This window comes from Pinus tabuliformis, chromosome J, assembly GCF_031772625.1.
Source record: "Pinus tabuliformis cultivar Carrire ecotype Pingquan chromosome J, CPIR1, whole genome shotgun sequence".
Taxonomy (NCBI): Eukaryota; Viridiplantae; Streptophyta; class Pinopsida; order Pinales; family Pinaceae; genus Pinus; species Pinus tabuliformis.
Window position 1 is genome coordinate 430,707,487 of NC_142295.1, and position 11,415 is coordinate 430,718,901.

Genomic DNA, 11,415 nt, shown 5'->3' on the forward strand with positions numbered 1-11,415 from the left:
AAAATCACATAAGAGATATTCTCATCGACGCGTTTCAAACTAGCTAGTGTGGTTCATTTTCATCTTATCTGAAAATGAACCTAAATGAACCAACGCGTTTCAAACCAGCTAGTGTGGTTCATTTTCATCTTATCATGAAAATGAACCAAAATGAACCACACTGGCTGGTTCAAATTTTTATGCGCGTGGCCCCATGAATAAGCAACCATGAATTTGAACATAAAACATTTTTTAGACACGTGCCCGGCAACATGTGATCATGAGTAAGTAACCATGAATTTGAACATAAAGTGGTTCATCATCATGAGTAAGCAACCATGAATTTGAACATAAAACATACACGAACCAGCCAATGTGGTTCATCTTCATCTTATTCTAAAGATGAACCACACTGGTTGGTTCAAATTTTTAGGCACATGGCCCCCAACACGTGATCATGAGTAAGCAACCATGAATTTGAACATAAAACATTTTTTAGGCACGTGCCCCCCAACACGTGATCATGAGTAAGCAACCATGAATTTGAACATTAAACATTTTTTAGGCACGTGCCCCCCAACACGTGATGATGAGTAAGCAACCATGAATTTGAACATAAAACATTTTTTAGACACGTGCCCCCCAACATGTGATCATGAGTAAACAACCATGAATTTGAACATAAAACATATAACGTTCTACTCATATTTGTTTACATTTTCCCAAAACTAACCAAATAAATTCTCTTAAAAAAAAAAAAAAAAAACTCTCTAGAAACCAAAAAAATTAATGTTAAACATGGTTAAACAACCAAACATAAAACCTACTCACATTCACTATACATTTTCCCAAGCTTACCAAATAAACTCCGTAAAACCCAAATATATAATTTTACATTTTTAATAACCTCTTTCAGAAAACATCACATAAGAGATATTCTCATCGACCCTTTCGAATCAGCGAGTGTGGTTCATCTTCATCTTACCTGAAGATGAACCACATTCACGCATCGATGAGAATATCTCTTATGTAATTTTTTCCAAAAGATACTGTTGAAAATATTATGGATCACGAAAATCTTAGCTCAAAAATTTTACATTAATTTATAAATTTAAAATAAACATTCCTCTGATTACAATTACACTAAATAATTTATTATTTTTTCATTAACTTCAATTTTTTTTTTTTTTTTTCCTTTATAAATACTACACACCATAAAAGGATTCAAAAATCTCAAACGAATGTATGACCTTATCAAACTATGCCGGAATACCACAAAATATAAATATTCCATTACAATTACTATTTTGTATCTCACTTTTCTTGAATTTGTTCATAATGGAATCTTTTATTTAAAAACATCAATCAAAAGTCAAATTCTCAAGCCAAGCAGACCATAACATGTGTGAATAATTGAAGAGCCACATGTGTGAAAGCAGGCATCCCTGGGTAAAATACGATATATAAATAGAAAGTAAAAAGCCTCTCCACACTCTTTCGCGTTGTCCTCCTACTCATCATTATCAGAAGAAGCTGAAGAAAGGAAGGATAGAAGAGGGACCTAAGCCCAGAGCTAGGGCTAGATCTGGCCATAGATCCATTTCTCCGGATCTCGAAACCCCAGGGTCGTATTATCAGGTTCAGGGTCATTGTGGTCACTTGCTATTTATTTTTGCCCGTTGTTAGGGTACCCTGTTCCTGCTTTACCCAAATCTTCTCTTTCACTGCGGTTTTAGGTTTTTCCGATTCTCTAGAACTGTTCTGCGGGCGTTTTAGATCGGATCTAGTGGGATCTCGGGCCCAAATATCGGCTCGTGGCCGCTGCGTTCATTCATAAGGGTTTCGTGCAGCGGCGGCTTGTCTAGTCTGGTTGCGGGTTCGAGTTCTCGTCTGGAGTCTTTGGCGGCGTCTGCAGCTTGCTGGGTGAAATCTGGCGATCGGGGTGTTCTACAGCTTTGAAATAAAACAGGAATAGCGAGAAAAGGGGAGGCTTAGGTCTACTCCGGATGCGTGTGGAGTAATAATAATAATATGGACGAGGAGACACAGAAGAGAAACACAGACTGCGTTTATTTTTTGGCATCGCCCTTGACGTGCAAAAAGGTATTTTTCCACTGCCCAACAGATCATAAGTTGTACTCAGTTTCTTTCGTTCTTTTACCCTTTTAGATGTTTTTTTTAATACTTTCTCTTCCTTTTCTGGATCATTTATTGAAGGATTTGCCAGACCCAGCGTTGCTGTTATCGTTTTATTTATTTTTAAATTAAACTTAACGAGTTTAGGATTTATATTTTCCACAACCAGTGTTGCTGTTATTGTTTTATTTATTTTTCAAATTAAACATAATGAGTCATTGTATGTTGTAGTTTCCCGGTTCCCAAAACTAATTAGGCCCAACCTTTGAAGTTGTGTGCGATGCCGTGACTTTTATTGTATATTTATATAGACATGGATGCTTAGTTGCCCAAATAATGGAATTTCTTAATTCTTCTTTTGCTTGTTTTGGGTTCTGAATGGCTATGCATGTTTGTGATGAAGAGGATTCTTTCCAAGGGGAACGTATTTGTTTTTTTATCAAGCGAATTTTTGTGGGAGGTTTATCTCCATGGATGGATCCTTTTGGGAAGGATCATTTGGAGGGTGCTTTGGGCCATCTGGAATCACACAAGTGGTTTCAGAAGTGTATATTAATGGGCCTTTGTGTGAGGCTTGTTTCTATGGATGGATCCTTTCTGTGGAGGGTCGTTTGGAGAGTGCTTTGGCTCATCTGGAATCATATGAGTGGAGGAAGTGGTCAGTCAGGGGGGCTTTCCAAGTCACGATGAGAACAAAATTATATTGGAAACTCAAACTTCACCATTTTAAAATAAAAAATCAATGAATATATATTATATATCTATTATATTGATATGAACTCTATAATTTATGGATACGTTCAGCAGAAACTTCACTAAAATAAAAAAAATGAATGAATATATTATATATTAATATATTATATATGTATTATATTGATATAAACTCTATAATCTATGGATAAGTCCATGTAGTTATTGTATTGATCTGTTCATTCCCCTTTTTGCAAAGTCTTGGATACCGCACCAGGCTATATGAAATGCACCTTTAACTGTGTTCTGCAGGATAATGCTTCTAACAAATGAACTAGTACTGGGGGATCCTCACGAGGAAAACATCCTAGACTCTGACTGCACACCTTCTGCATGAATCATGACTGCTGCTTGTCTGTCAGACAAGTTTTATTTTTATGTATTAAGTGTTGAGAATTGAGGATCTCGGATTAGACTTTAGTTGGATTCCGTTGGTTTGGGAGATGTATCATGTGTTACCATTTGTGCATATTATGGGCATAACAAGTTTGTTATGATGATGGAAATTATTTTCAACCAGTTGTGGGTTGGCAACAACTTTTGTGAATGCCTTGGGTAAAATTCCATCTTCTGGATGATGGAAATTCCAGTGTCCATTTAGTCTATACTAGAGTACAATGATTGTTGGCAAAGCTAAAGAAGCTGTCATCAATGTATAGAGCCAACGTAACTCGTAGTCATCAGTTTTTATCCATACAGGGCTATGATTATAGGTACCAGCCCTTTGAGCGGCAGCCGGCGTATTTGCTAAATAGGGATCATGTTATCCTCATGGAGTTATTGGTTGTGCTTAGAAAATATAAAGTAGGATTGAGCATCGACTATCTGGCTGGATGGAATTTTTGATAAGTGCTGGCCAATTTTATCTATTGTGTAATCATCCAAAACATAGAGGCTAACCCAAGTGGATGCTTCAGTGGAAATTGTGTGGCCCTTGCATTATCTAGGTCCTATAGACTCTTTTCATGCATCTCAGGAGTGTTAAGTGTCTGGAATATTTTCAGAAGTTGCTTGATTGTGGTTATACTGAGCTTATTTTTCTTGTTATTGTCTTTGAATTTTATTTGGTTGGCTATGTGCTGTTATTTTGTGACTATTTAGTTAGTCATCGTTACAGAGGTGGACAAAATGAAACAGAATTATGTACAATTTGAAACTAGTGAATTTGCAGGATAAAATGGATGCTTGAAACTATTGGTTATTTATAAGTGATTTGTTTGCGTGTTGTAAAATCCTAGTGATTGTAACTATACCATGCTTATACAGACTTTCATTGCTTGGTATCTATGTTCTAAGTTTTTAATTGAGGTAGCTTTGTTAGTAACTTAGTGTTACATTTACTCATAAAAATCTTGAAATGTACTAAGAGCTTTTGTCTTTCTGCAGGGTAATGATTGTGAATATCGGCACAGTGAAAGTGCCAGGATCAATCCCAGAGATTGCTGGTACTGGCTTGGGGGCAATTGTCTAAATCCTACCTGCGCTTTTAGACATCCTGTGAGTTTCTCTTATTATTAAGAACTTTTTAATTAAGTCGCATTAATGATAGATTTTCTAGAAAAGGCTGATCCTGAAGTTTCCATTGTAATATAGTCCATTAGCAATAAGACAGTTTGATGAAATCTCTCACAATCCCCCAAATGATCTTTATTCCGATCCTTTCTAGCATGATTGTTCATTGCACCTTCTTGGCCCTTCCAATTATTCTTCAACTCATCAGGGATCCTTTCAGCCTATCTGTTAATATGGTAGATGTCCCTTTGTTGTGCAGTATTATTAACTCATCTGGTTTTTTTCTAGTTACAAAATTGTTAACTTAAAAATCCCACAGGTCTTTCTTTCTGGACTGTATTCTTTATTGTTTGCGTTTTTTTTATGGGCATTAGTTTTCTTGTATTTGTCATGTTGTATTTTATGTGGTTGTGGATTCTTTTCACATTTTCCGTAGGAATTTTCTTGATATTCATACAGGTTTGTCAAGTATATTTTCCTCGTACTTTATTAATATTTTTTTTTTTGTGTTGACGACTTTATACATTCATTTCTGCATGTGTTTGTATATAGATCTAAGTAGTGCACTCAATTACGGGTGTTTTAATTTCTCTCCCATTATCTCTAATAAATAAACCTAATTGTAGTGTGTGTTTCCGATAGGCTTGTAGGTTGTGACCTATTTTGGTTGTTGCTTGTTGTATGTCTGTCTTTTGGTAATTTTGAAGACTGTAAATATTTCTTTGTGTATTTTTTTTTAATCTTATTTATGACACTAACTTGCGTATTTGTGTTTCCGTTTCAGCCACTAGATGGCTTGTCAGGAACACCAACACCAGCAACAGTGCCACCATCGTCCTCAGCATCGTTACCGGCATCTGGCACTGCAAACAAACCGAAAGTTCCCTGCTATTTTTTCCAGCAGGGATATTGTGTAAAGGGTGATAAGTGCCCTTTTGTGCATGGTCCGTTTTCAGGGGCTAATCTAACTTCTCAAAAGACAACAAAACCAAGTCCAGCAGTTACAGAGCCTCAGGCAAGTGGGAAACAAGCAGTCAATGAAACTGAAAGCAACAAAGATGGTAAACATCCATCTGCTTTAAGCTTTCCCAAGGCAGTGCAATCAATTGATCCTAATGCAGTGCAGTCAAGCAACCCCATGACATTGAAGTCAAACAACTTTCAGCCAGTGCAGTCAAGAAACCCTGTGGTAGCGAAGGCAAATAACTTCAAGGCGTCACAGTCAAGTAACCCTGTTGCATTGCAGTCCAATAACTTCCAAGCAGGGCATTTGGGCAATCCTTTAACACTGCAGTCAAGTAATGTCAAGGAAGCCCAGTTGCAACCAGAAGCTAGACATGTCTCTCAATCAAGATCTCAGCCTACCTATATAAAGGGAAGTCCGCATGAAGTCGAACAATTTTTGCCAGAGATTGAACCTACAAGACAAAGGATACATGATGCTTCAAGAAACAGGTCTCGGATACGCCCGTCTCATCCTCCAGAAGAGAGACTACAAAATGGATTAGAATCGGAGGATTTGCTGGGTGGATCATCGCCAGGATTTGATGTACTTGTGGATGATGGACCTGACCAGCTAAGCCACCGGGAGGATGCTGATTACTATAAACATGATATGGAATCTGGAAGAGATGCAATCAATGGTCGAGAAAGAAATATGCACAACAAACGAGAGCTTGTCCGAACTGGCTACTATGATGCTGAATTTCAGTATGACCATGGAGCTTATGAACCATATAAAAACAGGGGATATGAGCGTGGTGGCCGAAAGCAGTCTAATGCTTTTGATGACAGGGTTCTGGAGAGACCGATTGTGCGAGAAAGGAGGTCCTTGTCTAGTGAAGATGATCCTGAACGGAACAATATGGAGGATCTCCGCCACCGGATTTCAAAACGTAGGAGGGCTGGTGAGGCTAAAGTAGTGGATAGCCCCTCAAAGAGACAGCATGTGGATAGTCGACATGGTGAATTTCACCGTGGCTCTAGGCAACAAGATGATGACCGTAGACAGCAAGATATATACAGGGATCAGTTAAGGCAAGGTATGAATCACAGTAGTAGGCGATTGCAGGGTAGGATTCAAGTAGAGGCTAGTGGCTTCAAAAGAGAGCCATCTGACAATATAGAAGCTGATCAAGAAGGCAAGTTAGAGAGGGCTTGGTCCAGAAGCTCACCAAGCAGACGGGGCTTAAATGATCATTTCAGAAGCAAGTATCGTGAAAAGGAGAGGGGCAGAATGCCTGCAGATGGTTCTATATCATCAGAATCCAGGGTACCTAGAGGTCAAACTTTTAGGAACACTGAAACAAGGACAGATGCCATAAATTTTGCTGGGCCTAAGACTCTTGCACAAATCAAACAAGAAAAGAATCGTGAGAGCAGTGAAGAACCTTCTACTGCACAATCAACAGAGCATGGATCCTTACAGAATCCCTCTATGAAGAGTCCAGACAAACACAGACAAAATCTTCCTTGGGAAGAAAGGAAGATGAGATTGGGCAAGGTAATTAGTGATTCAAGTGGGGAACAAGACTTTCAGGCTCCAAAGCCATTAAGTGATATTCTGAAGAAAAAACGGAAAGTGACTCAAGAAAATGGTGACAATGAAGGAAATATACCTACAGAAGGGCAGGGTCAGGCCATTCAGGGTTTCAATTTGAGCAAGGGAAATGATGGCTTGCCACCACCTGAAAAAGATGTTGAAGAGGGAGAACTTCCAGCTGGTGACAGTTATACATCTGAACTGCCCACTTTTACTCCTGGGGTGGATGACACTGAGGCATCCAATGACGTGGATACTCTTGTAGAAGACAAACCATCAGCCTTTTCAAATGGAGCAAAGCCTGTTGTAGTGGATGACCAGGAAGATGCAGTAATGAATGATGCTGTTCACAGCAATGAAGATGAAGATGTTGACCATGAAGAGTATGATTTGGAACATGCAGAGCATGAGGACAATGAAGAGTGGGAAAGGAATGAAGATGAGCAAGAAGATGAAGACTTTCTAGAAGATGATGATGACGACGACTTTGCTAGGAAGCTTGGTGGCATCTTCTCTTGATTAGTGACTTGTATTAGAAGATCTGTTGAAAGCTGTTTGCAAATCTGTGCATGTATTGGCAAGCACAATGGTGGTTTTCTGTTGTAGTTTTGCTTGGAATGTCAGTGTAAAATGCCAATTTCATGTGTTGCTTGACATGATGTTCTCGCAGCTATTCAAGATAATTGTTTCTTTTGTCTGTACTGAATCTTGTTAATGATGATACAGATCCTATTTGTTTTATATTATAGAGGAGCCTATGCAGAAGCAAATATCATAACTTAATTTTAGAGCATATTATGCTTCTCAGCAGAGGGATCAGTCATGCCTTTGAATCAATTACCTCATTGGCATTTGCAGCTACTAGCATTTGAATAATGTAGACCTGGGTAAATATTCTTAATTATATGAAGACGATAACACTTTGCAGCTGCAACTGTGAACAGTAGATGATTCCTCCTGTAATCTATGGAATTTTAAGGCATGGAGTATTAAATAACTGGCAGATGATTTTTTTTTAGTTTTCATATTGTCATTGTAATGTGAACATTTTGTCTTGGAAATTTTTACAGTTGCTTCTGATCATTCCAAAATTTCAATAATATTTGAATTACATGGAAGTATTTTTCTATTCGAGTAACACCATGGGTTAATTATTTCGCTGTCTCCATAGCTGAAGATACCTACGTATTTTTTCTTTCGTTTTAATTTATTTATTAATTTCTGGTGGATATGAAATGGGTATATACGATATATAGTATTGGGATATTTATGGTTTTTCATGTTCTGTAAAAGAAATTGTTGCATTTGAAGTTGTTTGTGAAGTATCCGTTACAATTCCTCTATTAAATAAATTATATTATTATAGTACGTTGGTTGTCTGGCCAGTTGAATGAAGATGACATCTCCAAATAAAATTTATGCAGCTCTGTGAAGTTCTATGCCGAAATGTGCCAACTAAAAAGATTCATTATTTTATCATTAAAAAAACATAATTCATTATTTTATCATTAAAAAACATAATTCATTATTTTGTCATTAAAAAACATAATTCATTATTTTATTGTGTAAATGTCATAATTTCCGTTAAAAATGGGACAATCATCCACAACTGGGAATTATAAGCCTGCGTTCAATTCTTTTTTTGGGAGCTCCAGAAGGTGGCGGCGTTGCTGCAACTGTATGTAGAATTGATGCATTATTTTCTTATTCAAAGGTTGAAACAACCCTTTTTTCACAGAAAGTAGAGTAGATCTATGGACAATATTGTAATTGGTGACAGGTGTACACACTTGGCTAAAGTATATATTGGGATGGATTTTGGAAGACGCATCTAGCGCATTTTTGACTGTACTAGGTAATTTCATTAATAATATAAATATGCACAAAAATATTTACAGAGACCTCGGCAGAATCCGTTAGCTTGAGACTTTCAGGACAGTTTGATCGAACAATGTTAGGTTGAGAGACTTTGAGGACATTTTTGATAATTCAACGTTCATGTAAACCTGGAAAATGGCTTGCAAAAGAGCAAACGCTTAAGTTGCGATCAATTTTGCATTTTAGAGCAAACAATTGTATATACCTGTGTTGTATTTGTAACATTTTTTTTGAGCAGTAATGTTTATGTTTTGCATTAGGAGAGGGTTGTAGTTGAACTGGTCATTGGTGTAATACAAACACGGACCGCAGCTTTCACCTAAAATAGTCATAGCCAGTTTCAAGCTATTCTGCTGTGGTCGATTCTACACATCAAGCAGGTATACTGCCCGTGGCGAAAAAAATTACACTACAATGTGGATAAAATATTCGAAGAAAATAAAAAACATTGTACTGGAGGGACATAAGTGTTGGAGGACGCATCTAGCACCTTTTTGACTGTACTAGGGAATTTCATTAATAATATAAATATGCACAAAAATATTTACAGAGACCTCGGCAGAATCCGTTAGCTTGAGACTTTCAGGACAGTTTGATCGAACAATGTTAGGTTGAGAGACTTTGAGGACATTTTTGATAATTCAACGTTCATGTAAACCTGCAAAATGGCTTGCAAAAGAGCAGACGCGCTTAAGTTGCGATCAATTTTGCATTTTTAGAGCAGTAATGTTTATGTTTTGCATTAGGAGAGGGTTGTAGTTGAACTGGTCAGTGGTGTAATCCAACCACGGACCGCAGCTTTCGCATAAAATAGTCATAGCCAGTTTCAAGCTATTCTGCTGTGGTCGATTCTACATATCAAGCAGGTATATATCAAGCAGGTATACTGCCCGTGGCGAAAAAAAATTACACTACAATGTGGATAAAATATTCGAAGAAAATAAAAAACATTGCACGGGAGGACTGGAGGGACATAAGTGTTGGAGGACGCATCTAGCACATTTTTGACTTTTCTAGGGAATTTCATTAATAATATAAATATGCACAAAAATATTTACAGAGACCTCGGCAGAATCCGTTAGCTTGAGACTTTCAGGACAGTTTGATCGAACAATGTTAGGTTGAGAGACTTTGAGGACATTTTTGATAATTCAACGTTCATGTAAACGTGGAAAATGGCTTGCAAAAAGAGCAAACGCGCTTAAGTTGCGATTGATTTTGCATTTTAGAGCAAATAATTGTATATATCTGTGTTGTATTTGTAACATTTTTTTTGAGCAGTAATGTTTATGTTTTGTATTAGGAGAGAGTTGTAGTTGAACTGGTCAGTGGTGTAATACAAACACGGACCGCAGCTTTCACATAAAATAGTCATGGCCAGTTTCAAGCTATTTTGCTGTGGTCGATTCTACATATCAATCAGGCATACTGCCTGTGGCGACAAAAAATTTACACTGCAATGTGGATAAAATATTCGAAGAAAATAAAAAACATTGTACTGGAGGGACATCAGGGTTGGAGGACGGGAGGGACATCAGTGTTCAAGCCCCCTCGACCACTAAAACTGCTGCTTCCCTAAGAGCTTGTGTTTTTGGACCTAAAGGAACAGGTTAATGACCCAAGACTCATAATAGGCATTTGGCAGGAGTGAATGCTTGCCACCTTGCTTGTCACCTTACAGACTAGGAGCGGGTCGGATTATTCTAGGTGTCATGGTTTTCTTGAATAACTGTGATGAGTCACCCTGCATTAGTGGATAGTAGCCAGAGATAACTGTCGTCACTTTGATAGTAGCCAGAGATAACTGTGGTTACTGCTTGTTTTACAACTGAGTTATGATAGGTGGATAGTAGCCAGAGATAACTATGGTCACTTTGATAGTAGCCAGAGATAACTGTGGTCACTGCTGGTTTGACAGCTGAGTTATGATAGGTTTTTCTACTCTTAGAAAAAAAATTAGTGTTCAAACCGCGGACATGCATAGCTTCTGGAAAGTTGGCTTGTCGTCATCTAGCTGGTTCATGGGGAACAGATTCTGGATTTTTCTCTGCCACCAAAGAAGAGTTGCGTGCTGCAGCCCTACCTCCCATACCTCCAGAGGAAACTTCACCGAACAATAACTCTGAGAAGCCAGAGAGGCCATTGGGTTGGGAGACAAAAGGACAGTGTTAGGACAACCAAGATGGGCCAGCACTTTTATTTATCAACAAGAAACTTCAAAGAACTCTGCCGCAAATCCAATTCCAGGGAGACACAAGGACAGCGTGAGGGCAATCAAGATGGGCCAGCACTTTTATCAACCAGCTTCAAAGCACTCTGCTGCAAATCCAATTCCAAATGTGACCTGCGTGGGACCTGCATGAAGGCTTTGAATTTTCCTATGACTCCTTAAACGCTGAGTGATGGGTATCAGTTTCAAGTGCACAAGATTCTATTCTCAGAGCTCAGCTTGCTTTTCATTTCTTCTCTCCATCTATTCCACTCAGTGGTGAAACTTAGAGCAGCACAATGGTACTCCATAATCTCCCTTTCACATATTTGAATCCCACTCTGTACCTCCCTCAAGTTGCATAGACTGCACTTACGGCGACAGCCATTGTGTGTCATTTTGCCCCCGA

General features: G+C 38.2%; 1 protein-coding gene across 1 annotated transcript; it reads left to right on the plus strand.

The window, feature by feature from the left end:
* The first annotated feature begins 1,465 nt into the window (after positions 1-1,465).
* On the plus strand, positions 1,466-7,665 carry LOC149227653 (CCCH-type zinc finger family protein). The gene is made up of 3 exons (XM_089377852.1): positions 1,466-2,082; positions 4,252-4,362; positions 5,162-7,665. The coding sequence occupies exons 1-3, from the start codon at positions 2,011-2,013 to the stop codon at positions 7,436-7,438; spliced, it is 2,460 nt and encodes an 819-aa protein (XP_089233978.1). The 5' UTR covers positions 1,466-2,010; the 3' UTR covers positions 7,439-7,665.
* Positions 7,666-11,415: the final 3,750 nt, after the last annotated feature.